The sequence below is a fragment of the Arachis duranensis genome, chromosome 3 (genome assembly GCF_000817695.3).
Source record: "Arachis duranensis cultivar V14167 chromosome 3, aradu.V14167.gnm2.J7QH, whole genome shotgun sequence".
In the NCBI taxonomy this organism is placed as follows: Eukaryota; Viridiplantae; Streptophyta; class Magnoliopsida; order Fabales; family Fabaceae; genus Arachis; species Arachis duranensis.
Genome location: NC_029774.3, coordinates 9,134,436 through 9,148,321, shown reverse-complemented (window position 1 = coordinate 9,148,321; position 13,886 = coordinate 9,134,436). Strand labels below are relative to the sequence as shown.

Below are 13,886 nucleotides of genomic sequence, written 5' to 3'. Positions count from 1 at the left end.
TGTCTTCAGTCACCGCCACTACTGCTCCTTCAGGGTCTACAAAAACCCTACTTTTTGATCTTCATCACACTTTCTTCATACCTACGCTCCCCTCCCTCTTTTCTTATACTTCTAATTTTCCATCCACCTTCAGCTTTTTAGGTCTGCAACTTCCGTCGTGTGATCAACATGAGTGATTCTAAGGTTTGTTTTCTTGTTTTAATCCTAAAGTTCAGGGTTTTGTGGGTCGTTGTTTGTGCTGGAAGATGAGCAAGTCTTGTGTGTTAACAAGAATTGGCAATTATTTTGTATGGTGTTATAAATTAATTCAACTATGCCAAAAGGATTGTTTTTTCTAACCATTGTTGGAGGGTGTTTGATTTTTGTTTAGTTTTACATAAAGAGGAGTGTTAAAGGGCTATTATAAATAATGTTGTTGGATTACTAGACTAAAGGAATTGAGTTTATGATTAAGCGATGGCCAAAAGTAATAAATTATTTCGAGAGATTCGTAGTTCGTTGTGGGTGTTGAAAGATGAGCAAGTCTTTGTGTTAACGAGAATTGGAAATTATTTTGTATGGTGTTATTAATTAATTCAACTATGCGAAAATGATTGTTTTTTCGAACAATTGTTGGAGGTTGTTTGATTTTTATTTAGTTTTAAATAAAGAGGAATGTTAAAGGGCTATTATAAAGAATGTTTTTGGATTACTAGACTAAAGGAATTGAGTGGATGGCTACCCATTGCTACTCAATGATTGTGATGAATATATAAATAAATAGATAATCATTGATGCATTAGTGTTAGAAATCTTGTTCAGTTGGAGAATACTAGGATTACGAACAATTTCATGTTTTAAGTTCCTTTTGTTCTTATCTTGCTGCATTGTCGGTTGTTGGGAGTCTTGTGCTTTTCGTTTTACTTTGTTCAAAGTGGCCTAAGTTTAAGTTGTTAATTTTGTTTCTCGAATTGTGCTTTCTTTACTTTGCAGGTATTTCTATTTGGGTCTTTTACAGAAGATGAAACCAGATCATTGTTGCAGAAGCAGTCTTCTACTCCAGTTAAAGATGAAAAGCCTGTAGAGAAGAGCCCGCTGCAATTTGGTTCTGTGAATGCTGTTAGTGCCAGATCAAGTAACCTCGGAAATTCATCAAAAGCACCAACCAGTTCTAATGTCTCCCATTCTCATAAGTGCAATGGAGTGAAAATTGTCGGTAATAGTTTACTTGGATCATCAGGTTCTATCAAGGAGAACAATGGAGTGAAAATTGTCGGTATTAGTTTACATGGATCATCAGATTCTTTCAAGGAGAATGGCAGCATTATCAATTGCCCTACTGTCTGTTCGAGTATCGATAGTGCAAACGAAGTTAAGGCGGATAGTGTGTCTTCTGTGCCATTGCTTGATGAGGATGGACCCATGAACAAGATTGCAAATTTGAGCCTGGATGCTTCTGAGGCTGGAAGCCTGAATAATGTATGGAAAAATGATGGTGGCCATAATGATTCTGTATCGAAATTATTTAATCAAGATTCCAAGAAGACACCTAATGGGCATATTGTGTCACAAGTTAAAGATTTACTGCCTCGGGGCCTAATAAATTCTGGAAATCTATGCTTTCTCAATGCAACTGTGCAGGCTCTCTTGTCCTGTTCTCCTTTTGTTCAACTTCTGCAAGACTTAAGAACCCGCAACATTCAGAAGGTTTGTTTGCTTGTTTTTCGCTACCTCATACTTCCATTGTAGTGATAATAGCATAACTGCGTGGCATTAGAATAAAAAAGATGCTGTTTGGTGTATAAATTCATTTACTGATATTATGCCATTGCACTAAGATTATCCTTGAACTAAGATAAAAATATTGTTGAGCTAATATTATTGCATGCTTACTACTATTCTAACTTGTAGGTTGGCTATCCCACATTGACGGCATTCACTGAATTTCTATCTCAATTTGATGTGCCAAGCTCAACCAAATTAAAGAAGAAAGATACAGATGCTTTGGAGACTGGAAGGCCATTCTGCCCAACTATGTTTGTAGATGTTCTAAAAAAGTTTTCTCCGGATTTGCCAAATGTCATGTCAGGAAGACCAAGGTTGGTGAGAATTCAAATATGCTTTTTATTCTTTTTGTTTGTTACTACCCTCTCCCTAAAGAAAAAGCCAAATTGAATCCTTCATAATCACTTCTTTAATCTTTCGTTGAAGTGAATTCTTTTCTAACAATCAATCATGTACTTGTATAGAATCAAACTATCAAAGTATCAAACCGTTTAAAACTGTAAACCCTATGCCAAAAGTACAGTTTCTCTCCTTGAAAATTTTGAGAAACTGTTACGGTTTATAATCTTCATGACAGTTAGAGGGACTTGTTTTCTAATTTATTTTTCCTAGAAAGGTGCATCAGCTAGATAACTGATGGATATACAATCCTTGGAAGTTTTGTTCCTCCCCTCAATCATCATCCACTTCCTCATTTCTACTTATGCTATCATAATTGATTTTGTAATATACACTTGCAAATTTATTATATATACTTGGTGAATATGTCTCTTCAGGCAGGAAGATGCTCAGGAATTTTTGAGCTTTGTAATGGATCAAATGCATGGTGAATTGTTGAAGCTTGAGGGACAGTCTTCAAGTCTTAATGGTAGCAAATCATCTCTAGTTTCTTCTGCTGAAGATGATGAATGGGAAACCGTTGGGCCGAAGAATAAATCTGCTGTAACAAGAACTCAGAGCTTTGTTCCATCAGAATTGAGTGGAATTTTCGGAGGACAACTCAGAAGTCTGGTGAGAGCTAAAGGTAAAGGGGAAAAAAAACTGTCTTGTCCATTGAGCTTATGTGGAACTTCATTTGGTCTTTCTTTTTTCATCATGCTTAATAGTGCATTGTTGAGATATTGAACTGTCACTTTCTTGTTCCTTCTGCCACAATCCTCACCATTTTTTTAGAATGTTAATTAATGCCATTACTAATTGAAAGATGATTCAGCTATAACCGTCATTTATCTGTCTGTTGTTCAGGGAATAGAGCTTCAGCCACTGTTCAACCATATCTCTTGCTCCAGCTTGACATTTATCCTGATGCTGTCCACACAATTGAGGATGCACTTCACCTGTTTTCTGCTCCAGAAACTGTTGAAGGCTACCGAACTACACTCACTGGAAAGGTATTCAACCTTTATGTCTTAATAATTATGCCTTTAGTACTTTAAAGAAGAAAGCATGGCATGGTATTTGGATTGGGAGAATATTAAATGCTTCAATTTTTAAATTATAATGCTTTCTATTTTAGTTTCATCACAATTTATGGCGCATGTTAACAAAATCCTAACTATTTTTAAATTTCTTTCAGCCTGGCGTTGTGACTGCAAGAAAATCTGTACACATTCAGACACTTCCGAAGATATTGATATTGCACCTGGTACGTTTCGGTTATGGAAGCCAAGGAAGCACTAAGCTACTTAAGCCTGTTCACTTCCCTCTAGAGCTGGTATTGGGTCGAGACTTGCTTGTTTCGCCATCTACTGAGGTATATTTAACTATCCCAGTCCCTTTGTTTTGAACATAAATTAGTTAATCGCCTTTGAAGATAACATATGGTTGTGCGCAGGGTCGAAGATATGAATTAGTTGCCACGATTACTCACCATGGAAGGGAGCCTTCAAAGGGGCACTACACTGCCGATGCCCTATATCCTAATGGTCAGTGGCTAAGATTTGATGATGCATCTGTTATTGCCATTGGAGCAAACAAGGTGCTGCATGATCAGGCATATGTCCTTTTCTACAAGCAGTTGTGAACCATGTACACATAACACATTGTGAAGGAGAACATGGGATGAGAACAATGATTGCTGTTCTATTTGTGACTAATGTATTGCATGGATAAGATTTGAGAGTGATTTTATTTTTGAGCTGGTTGGTTGGTGTCATCAGGGATCAGATTGCTTCTATGCTGCCATGAATGAAAGATTAATTGTTGTAATATTCTTTTTTTTTTCTTATTCTTACTAGAAAGTTTTGTAGTCCTAGTTTAGGACATGGGCACATGTATTTATAAAATACTACATATTGTAGTCTTGTAAGAAATTCTGCTTATTTTTATACAGTTTCATTTCATTTTGCTTTTGTGTTGAATAAAACGTTATATTAACATTGAATGCTTCACTATGAGACCCTTGATATCTGTCAAATGTATTAGTTGAAACCAAAACCTAATGTTCAAATGCTTAAGAGTATGGAAGCCAATTAAAATTGTTCAATCACGTCAAGGTTGCATGAACCACATTTTTAGCAATTATCAATAACAATGATAATGTATGTTATTATATTGATATGCTTTCTGGAGCGACCCTTCTTCCTTGCTTCTATGTTTGGTATTCTTCCACTTTGAAATTCTTGTGAATTTTCATTCTTAATGTGTTTTCTTTTCAACCACTTGACACGAAAATTTTATCATATTTTAACTGGAAAAAGTGCAGTATAACAAAGACTAGTCCAACTAACATTAAAAAATGTTACTTTTTCGGAATACCTTAACTGTTACTTTCAAATTTGGCCACACCACAATTACTTTCAACGCTCTTTCCTTTAATATATATTTTATTTTTTTATTGTTAACTTGTTGCCTCAAATGCTCACTGGATTTCTATAACATGTCTCTCAGACAAGTATGAATTCTTTTCTTCTCCTCTCAAAAAGAAAAAAGGTTGGTACAAATAGTAGGGTAGCATCTTTTTAATATATATCTTAAGAATAACAAGGGTGGTAGGAGAAAAACACAGCTCCTCATTTATGTAGTTTACATTAGACTTTTCCCACTTTGCAGTTTGGAAAATTCTAAGAGGTACCTAATCAAACTCGCTGTATCATACGCCGAAATAATTCAATGATATAGATCTGAATAATGAAAATAAGTCATTTTTTCGTAATTCAAATCTATACCATAGGATTATTTTGACGTATGATTTTTAACTACTAAGTTCATTATCGTGCATCTAAGACATTTCCTCGTTAATTTGACATTTATGGAATATTCTGCTTCTTAATGTGGTCCAATGCAGCATAGGAAATATTGCTTAAGGTTGCTGTATAGTGAATGGTGGCTTTATATAGAATTTAAAGCAATAACTTCCTTTATTTTAAGGCTTTCTGTGGTCCATGGAAAAACCAACATACATGGCTGCTTTCAGTTTCTTTTTACCAAATGGACGGTGGAAGAAGGAAAAGAATAGAAAAAAAAAAGTCATTCTAGAATTTAGATTTTTGACTCAATGGATTGAAGTCCGTAACTTCTGCAGAAGCAACCTTGCTAGAGTTGTTTTATTTCTAGGAACATCCGAACATGTTATAGTAATATAAGACCATTTCAAAAAGAAAACATGTTTGACTAATTTATTTGTTTACTTTTCAAATGAAGCTGGTTTGCAATTACCATTAGTTTTATATTTCTTCTTTGTTTTCACCCTTTAATTCGTGAGTTTATGATTTTGCCAGTTGAGTTTCACTCGAATTCTACGAGTTTAGTTAAATTCTTGAGTTTATGAAAGATTATTACAAATTTTACAATGATTTCTAAGATCAAGAAGTTACTTGTAAAACTGCTGATAATAGCAACCAAAATTTGAAGAAGCTCTTGAAGCTTGAAATATGAGTGAAGAACCTTAAAGAAGTAAGAAAGAGTTGGAACCTTATTGTCTTGTTGTGATCTTATTTGGCTCCAATCTTTTCTAAAATGCTAATACTCATGTAGTTGACATTTGTCTTTTGTCTACGCTGACAGAATAATAGAGATCTGATTGATTGAGTATTCTGATCTACATATCAGTGACTAAATAATATGTCAGAAAGAACAACATATTGTTAACATAGGAAAAGATTCCTTGACTTATAATGCAACAGAAATGTTTTGTCCTGAGAATCTCCCATACTTTCTCTTTGTTCCTTCATAGTTTTTTGGTTAGTTGTTTGTATTATCTGAAATACACTAATCTTTTTATTGCACCTAAGCTTAGCAATTATGCAGTTATTTTCTTATTGATAATTATTGTACTAGCCTAGCACTTTTTATTTAAAAAAATAAAAGTTCCATCAGCATTAAGCTACAAATGGTTGTATAAAATAATAAAAAAGGTATAAATGGAATTATGGAAACATAATCATGCAACCAACAAAAAGAACATAATTTATAATTCTCCCATTCATTGAATCCCTTGAAGGCATAGTTACAGTTGTTTTGTACAAATATAAAAATAAAATTCAGAAAAAGAACAAGAAAAATTGTATAATAACACCATTTTCTCTATGTCACCCTAGTGAGCAATAGATCAAGCCTCCTAAAACTTCACCTTAAATTATACAATCAACTTCAGTAAAAAAAATGAAATGAACTCCAAATCCAAATCCAAAACAAAAGAAAACAAAACAACAAATCAAAAATGAAAGCACAGCAGGCACTGTTAACAAAAAATAAGGGATCCTGTGCTTCATTTCTGAGCCTTCAAAATGTTCTTAACATGAAACAATAGACTTGTTATTATCCTTCTCTATTTCTTCAATATCATTGTTGTTATTATACTTAGGAACCCACCAAACTCTCACACTTCTATCAAGGCTTCCACTATAGAGCAAAAATCCTCCACCAATTCTATTAGAACATGAAGCTTGCAAACACTTCACTGGACCTGAACCACTGCATAAAAGCTCACCAATTAAGCACATGCATAAAACAGCCATTTCATGTGCCTTTGTCTCAGAAACAAGCTTCCAACAACTACTACTACTACTGCTACTACTCTCAGAACATTCCCACCCCATAACATAACCATCAGAACCACCTCCATAGACCCATTTCCCATCATCAGAAACAACCACAGAATTCAATGAAACATCTTTATGACCCTCCAAAACCCCTTTCAAACAATGTGAATTCTTGTTACTCTTCTTAAACTTCCCTCCTTCCCTTTCTCTTTCCATTCCCCAAGCTTTGATCTTTCCATCTGCAGAAGCAGAATACACAATCCCTCTTCTACATGCTACTAACCCATTGATTGCATCATCATGAGCCTTAATTGACTCCAAACACTTCAAATCCGAAAGGTTCCAAACCTTAAGGGTTTTATCCCATGACCCTGAATAGATCAAACCATTATGAACAGTTAAACATGAAATGCTATCAGCATGCTCAATCCACAGCCTCTTATGGTGCCTCCTTGTTTGGACATAGTTGCTTTGCTTCATGAACTTCCCCAAATAGTCCTTTGTTGTCGGAAGCGTGTCAACGAGCCTAAAAACATTCTCTGAACTCCTTGAAACCTTCCAAACTCTGATCCTACTATCTTGATGAGCAGTGAAAACCTTGTTTCCAATGGATACAAGGGCCTTAATCGATCCATCGCCTTGGCCGAATTTGGCGAAGAGGCGCAAATCCGGTTGCTGCCATACTATGATGTCTTTACCCTGTGATGCACTTAGTATGAATTCGCCACAAAGTGCTAAACATGAAACAGAACCAACATGGCCTGAAAGAACAGCTAGTGATCTATGACTATGAGAATTGGAACTTGGAGTTGGTGTGGATTGAATTGGTAGCTGAAACTTTACATCTTGAAGCTCGAAACGGTGAGAGGAGAAGGGACTTTCGTCGGTCTCACTGCTTCTATCGCTGCAGATACTGCTGCTGCTGATTGAACTTGAAGCTGCAGACAATGGTGGAGGAGCAGAAAGTGGTGTTTTTGAAGTAGGGGAATCCATTGGAGTAGCTGAACAAAGCTTGGTTATTGAAACAGGGGAATCGCTTGGAGTGGAAGAAAGCTTGCTGGTGGGATTAGAAAGTTTGGTTTTTGAGAAATGGGAATCGATAGGAACAGAAGAAAGATTAGTTTTTGAAAGAATGGAGAAGATGGGGTCTTGTGAAAGAGTTGAATCCATTGAAGTAGAAAGCTTGGTTTTTGGAACAGGGGAATTCAGGGGATTGGAGAGTTTCGGTTTAGGAAGAAAGGAATTCATTGGATTCTGTTGTGTGATTCACAAAAGAAGAAGAAGAAGAAGAAGAAGAAGAATGAGTTTTTCTGAGATGCCAAAAGAGAAAGAAGCTGAAAGAGAAACAGGGAGGGAGGGGTTACTTGTTGATATGGTTGAAAGAGGAAAAAGAACTAAAAAGGAGTAAAATAATGCAATGGAAGTGAGAGGAACAGAGAGTGAGAGAGAGGTGCAACGGCTACCTTGACAAATGACAAGAGCTGTTATTGCTTAATGCTTAATATTTTATAATTTACGTCATGTTTTTAGTAATAGGAAAGTATTATTTGCAAAACAGTTATGTTATATTATATGTATATAAATTTTTTTTATTAATTGTCACCAAAAAGTAATTATTAATTAATTATTGTGTATAAAAATATGTATTTAATATTTTATAATTTTTTATTGTTGTAAAATTTTATTTATTTATAATAAATTTAATTATTTTAATAATTAAAAATATATAAATTAATATATATAAGTATACATAATAATAATTTATATGACGGCTAATTTTAGAGTAAATAGAGGATATTTGATTTGTAATTTGGGGGACTGGATGAGGAGGGATTTGAAGGACCAATGTCTTACCCTTTTTGTGGTGTGTTATTGCATGTTTGAGCTGTTGAGCATTTTTGGGGGGTTTTATTTTTATTTTGACCAACTATACTCTGCCACGTGATCAAATTGGAAAAGGTCAAAAGGGGTGCCATTTCCCAATCAAGATCGGCTCTGGTTTTTTATAACGCCAGTATTTTTTTTATTGAATAATATTAGTCTATTAGGAGTCGCTAAAATTTATTATTTTTGTCTATTAATTAATTATTAATATTTAAAAGTATATTATTGGATTACTAAATTTATAGGCTAAAGAAATTAAGTTAATGATTAAGTAATATCCAAAAATAATAAATTCTAATAATTTTTTAATATTTTTTTAAAATTTATTAAAAATAAAATTTTAATTATTTTAAAAGTAGAATTTTAAATAATTAAAAATAGTGCCGTCAAATTAGGATTAGCGAAACATAACCACTTTGTCAATGTGAAGTCCCATCTCATCCTTTCTCATCATGTTGCCGGTATCTCGTGATGCTACTTCTATACCCTTCGTCGCAACTCTTTTGTGACTTGCATCGAACAAAAAAAATTCCAAATTTAAGAACAAAAAATTTAAAATTTAACAAAAGAAACATCTAACTTTAACAATAAAAACATTTTAAATTTTACAAAAGAAACATTTTAAGTATAACAAAAAAACATCCCCCAATTAGTTTAATAAAAAAAACATCCAAATTTTAACAAAAAAAAATATCTCACATTTACTTTTTCAGGATATTCCTTTTTTAATAGGCGATAAGAGAGTACTTTGGACAGTCTGACCGCACCACAAAACACACCACACACAGCGTTGCGAGTCGCAATGATGATGTTCGTCTGCAGGAGAAATGACAACGTGAAAAAGCACCTACGTAGGAGATTTAGGATGAACGGGACTCGCAGGTGAAACTCAAGATAGAGAAACCAACCGCACGCGCAGAAGAAGTTGCATGTAGATTGTGTCACGGCGAAGAGGATCACCAATGTCGCACAGCAAGGTCGACACCGTTTGCCGAGGAGGCGCAACGACGTGAGTGAAGCAGAAGAGAAAGATGACAATGTGAAACAGAGTGGGAGTAGAAGGAAAAGGTGGAGTGTACGGTTATTTTTTTATTTTCACGGTGAGAAATTGAATTAGGATTAGATTTTTTTTGGTCAGAAAATTAGAGTTAGATTTTTTTTAATGTGGAGTTAAGTTTGAGTAATATTATGGATTTTTTTTGTGTTATTGGATTTTTTATTGCGGTTCACATTATAGTTAATAGAGTTAACTGGTATTTTAGTTGATTTCCTAAATGTTTTCTATAATATATTGATGTATATAAAATTTAAAAAAATTGAAAATCTTTTTGTTTTTGTTTTGATTTTATGATCATTACTAGTTCAATTGTAATTGGAGATTTTTTGTTGATGATTTGTTCATTGTCTCCATGGTACTTTTATTTTCATGGGCATGGAACACCCCATTCTTTAATTTATCTTGTAACTTGATTAATTTGCTTGAATAAAAGATGAGGAGCGTGTTGTATAGTTACTAAGATGATTTGTTATTATTTGTTAGGTCACAAGAATCACGTCAATATTTACCAACTACACATATGTTCTTAGATTTAGAAATTTCATGTAAAAGGATCATGCAACATATATTTGAATAATGTTAGGACCACACATGCTGGCTCCTCTTTATTTAACCAAGATTAATAAACAAGTTACATTGACTCAAAGTGGACGGCTACAGGAATCACTTTTCTTAATTACAATAACAAATTAAAAAATTTAACATTTTTAACACTAATCCATCATTACAATGCCAATTAGTCTTCTAGATGGGAACATTGTGTTTCCCAAGGAATTGGAGAGAATTTACAAAGAAAACAATATCATCAAAGTAATCTTCATAATACGGTATATATTAATCACTGAAAAGTTAAAGTAAAGCCTTGTTTTATTATCTTAGATATGGTTATTGTTCATGTCATTAATTAATCAACAAATGTTAATCAATTAAACCTATAATTTGTTTGGATATATAAATTAATTACCACATTTATATATTGTTTTGGCCAATAAAGAAAATGATCCATTCATTTGTTTCAATGTATCTTTATTATATTTCTTCATTATTATTGAACTAATATTCTTTATCCTTACATGATTGGAAGCAAAATTATTTAAGTGTGATGTATTTGTAGATGGGTTTGGTGACCTATTTTAGTAATTTAGTTAAGAAGAATTAATTTGTACTAAGAATCGGACTTATTAGGTCTCCCAACATGAGTATATATATATATAATTAACAGATAGAATGAATGTAAATACTAGGGCCACTAGTCACCAAAAAAAAAATACTAGGGCCACTAAACAAATAATTTAGGTAGATCATTATGTAACTAATAATTTTTTTTAAATAAAAGGTTTAATAATAGAATAATTAAATGTGATTTGGATTATTAACACCCCATTTCACTAAGTTTATTGGAATCATCAATAATCAATTTAGATAAAAAAAAAAAAGAAAGTGACAAACAGCTGATCTGATTAAGATTTAGATTACGAATAATTATGAAGTAAAATATATCCCTGTAAGAGAGCAATTGAATTTGGACATTCTTCTTGAGAATTGGGATATCTATTTTTTTTAGCTACACAAATCTGAGGTTATTGCTATATGGCACACAACTAATGGTTTTAACTTATAGAAATCAGTTTAAATTTTGATGAACAATTGAGATTGGGCCACCTGGTGAAAGAGAAATATCATAGTGAACTTATTTTATTAAAAATGTTAGAAAAAGTTAGAGAAAGTGTATCATAGTTAATATGGTTTGGTGGAAAGCAAGTATGTATAATATTGTTATCTCACATGAATCACATCAACACAACAAACTTGACTTAATTATGTTTTCTTATTCCTATAAACTAATGAAGATTACATGTGAGAGATATATATAAAGAAATTAAAAGAAGAAGTGCAAATTTCTTTAGTGTACTCTTAATTATTCTTCATATATATAGATTAATAACAGTATTATAATATGTTCAACAGAAGTATTTATATAATATAGATTCATACGATTTTGAAACTAAAAAAAAACTTAAGCTGGTGAATAAAAATACATAAATCATTACATATTTTATATTTATGTAATATAATGAAATTTGTAAAGATGAATTGATGATTGTGTATAAAAGTATGAAATATGAATGAATTGAATGGAAAATAAGATGAATATGTAGATTTAACTTGTAAAAAAGAATTAGAAAGAAAGATCAAAATTGATATTAAGTGCCAAATTTCAGAGACTAGCTAACTAAAAGAGAAAAATCTGAACTTCTATACTCATTCAACTTATTATTAGTTCTACCAGGAAAAAAAAACTTACTCATTAGTCATATTACAATAGTTAAGGTAAAAAAGGAAGTAATTGTCTTTATTGATTTAACATATTTGATTAGATCATAATCCAACCGTTTTTAATTATCAATTTCATAAAAAAATAATTATAAATCAGTTTTAATCGATAGTTAATATAATTAAAAAATAGAATTTTAAATTTTAATTATTCCGTATTCAGAAAGAATGAGAGAAGGAGAGAGCGGAAGAGAGTGTTTGAGGGTGAAACACGGTGAAGAAGATGGCCATACCATCGAAAGAGATAAGGGAGAGCGTGTGGGAGGGTTTGCATCAGGTGTGAAGGAGAGATCAAGTAAGGGCGACCTTAGTTTTAGGGTGACTTCCAAGATTTCGTTCTGTGACAAGGTTATTGGTTCTACGGTAGCCACAGAGATAAACCGGACTGAAGCTCTAGATGAGGATTCCATGGCAGTGGTCACTGGAAAACAAGGAGATCCTATGTCTCCAAGAGTTTGCTTCTCCGAAGAGGCTAGGAACATCCTTTCTGAACCATAGAAGGAAGCAATTGTGATTAAAGTTCTTGGAAAAAACCTTAGTTACACGGCCATGTTTCACAAATTGAAAGCGGTATGGAGGATCACCGGTGGATATGAAATATTGGATGTGGATTTTGGGTACTTCCTCGTTAAATTTGATCGCATGGACACCGAATTTTAAACCTTGTGAGGACACTTTCGGGGAGACTATGGTTTAGATTAGAATATATGGTTTGAGCATATGGTACTATCAGGATAAAGCCATGATGATAATTGCTTCTGCTGTGGGAAGACCAGTCAAGGTGGATCTGGCTACTAAGTTGGCGGAGAAGGAAAATTTGCTCGGACTTGCGTGCAAATTAATCTTGGTTTGCCGGTGGTCCGGAGTGTGATTGTCGATGAGTTTGAATATAAGGTGGAGTATGAATGCTTACACCTTATTTGTGACAAGTGCAATTGTTTCGAGCATCCAGCAACTAATTGCATAATGACCCCAATAGAGTCGGAAAGGGTGGATCGAAAGGAAACATCAGTGACCGAGACGACGGCCCGGGTGGTGCAGCCACACAGGAAGCCTCAAAAGAAAAAATTTTTGAATTTGGATGCAATCCCAAAGAGTCAGTGATAGTTGCAGAAATTGGGGAGGAATTAGATGATACATTGTATATGAAGGAAGTGGGGTCCAGCATTTGAAAAATGAGGCTGGCTAGACCAAAGTCAACGGTAAAAAGAGAGAAAAATTGAGCCAATCAAACAAAGCCCAATAAACCTCTAAAGACAAAATGCCGGTGCGCTCAAATAAAAAATTGGACCAGAACCGTGACTTTGGGTTACGTATGAGAGGAGCCGAATCAGGGATGAAGACCAGGTCGGTTAGCGGATCTAAGGCACGCATGGCATCTTCCAAACAGCAAGGGGTAAAGGGCAAAGCTGTCTCCGTTGCGGTGCCGACATTCACTGCCATTATCAAAAACGGACACAAGAGGTTGCACCCTTCTTCTTTGCAGAATTCGCCGTCGACTCCAGACTGCCTTGGCGACACCAGCAAGCAGCATTCGGCGAATTGGAAGAGTTGTCAGTGGAGGGACACAGACAAACCGGGCAACAACCGGACAAGGACAAGCAAGTCTCAGGGGGATATGATGGTGGATCTTCATCATCTCGTTAGGGACTTCAGCTGAGGTTGGTCCTTTTTACAATACAATTATTTTATGGATTATTTAGATTTAAGCTTTCTATTTTGAAATATTAGAGGCGCCTCTAATAAATTCGCCCGGGTTCATAGTAAGAAGTTAGCGAATAAATTTCACCCTACTTTTTTCATTCTGTTTGAAACCCATATTGCTTTTGAGAGGATGAAATCTTTTTGGAATAATCTAGGTTACC

General features: G+C 34.0%; 2 protein-coding genes across 2 annotated transcripts; one reads left to right on the top strand and one right to left on the bottom strand.

The window, feature by feature from the left end:
* Nucleotides 1-4,109, top strand: LOC107477408 (ubiquitin carboxyl-terminal hydrolase 24; the record flags this gene model as incomplete). The annotated part of the gene is given in 7 exon segments (XM_016097418.3): nt 1-183; nt 973-1,686; nt 1,891-2,078; nt 2,541-2,788; nt 3,010-3,155; nt 3,341-3,517; nt 3,599-4,109. Coding segments are annotated over 7 exon segments (1,677 nt in total). The 3' UTR covers nt 3,788-4,109.
* Nucleotides 4,110-6,163: 2,054 nt separating this feature from the next.
* Nucleotides 6,164-8,204, bottom strand: LOC107477407 (protein JINGUBANG). The gene has a single exon (XM_016097417.3). It carries the CDS (start codon nt 7,992-7,994, stop codon nt 6,498-6,500), a length of 1,497 nt encoding a protein of 498 aa, XP_015952903.2. The 5' UTR covers nt 7,995-8,204; the 3' UTR covers nt 6,164-6,497.
* Between the last annotated feature and the right edge of the window lie 5,682 nt (nt 8,205-13,886).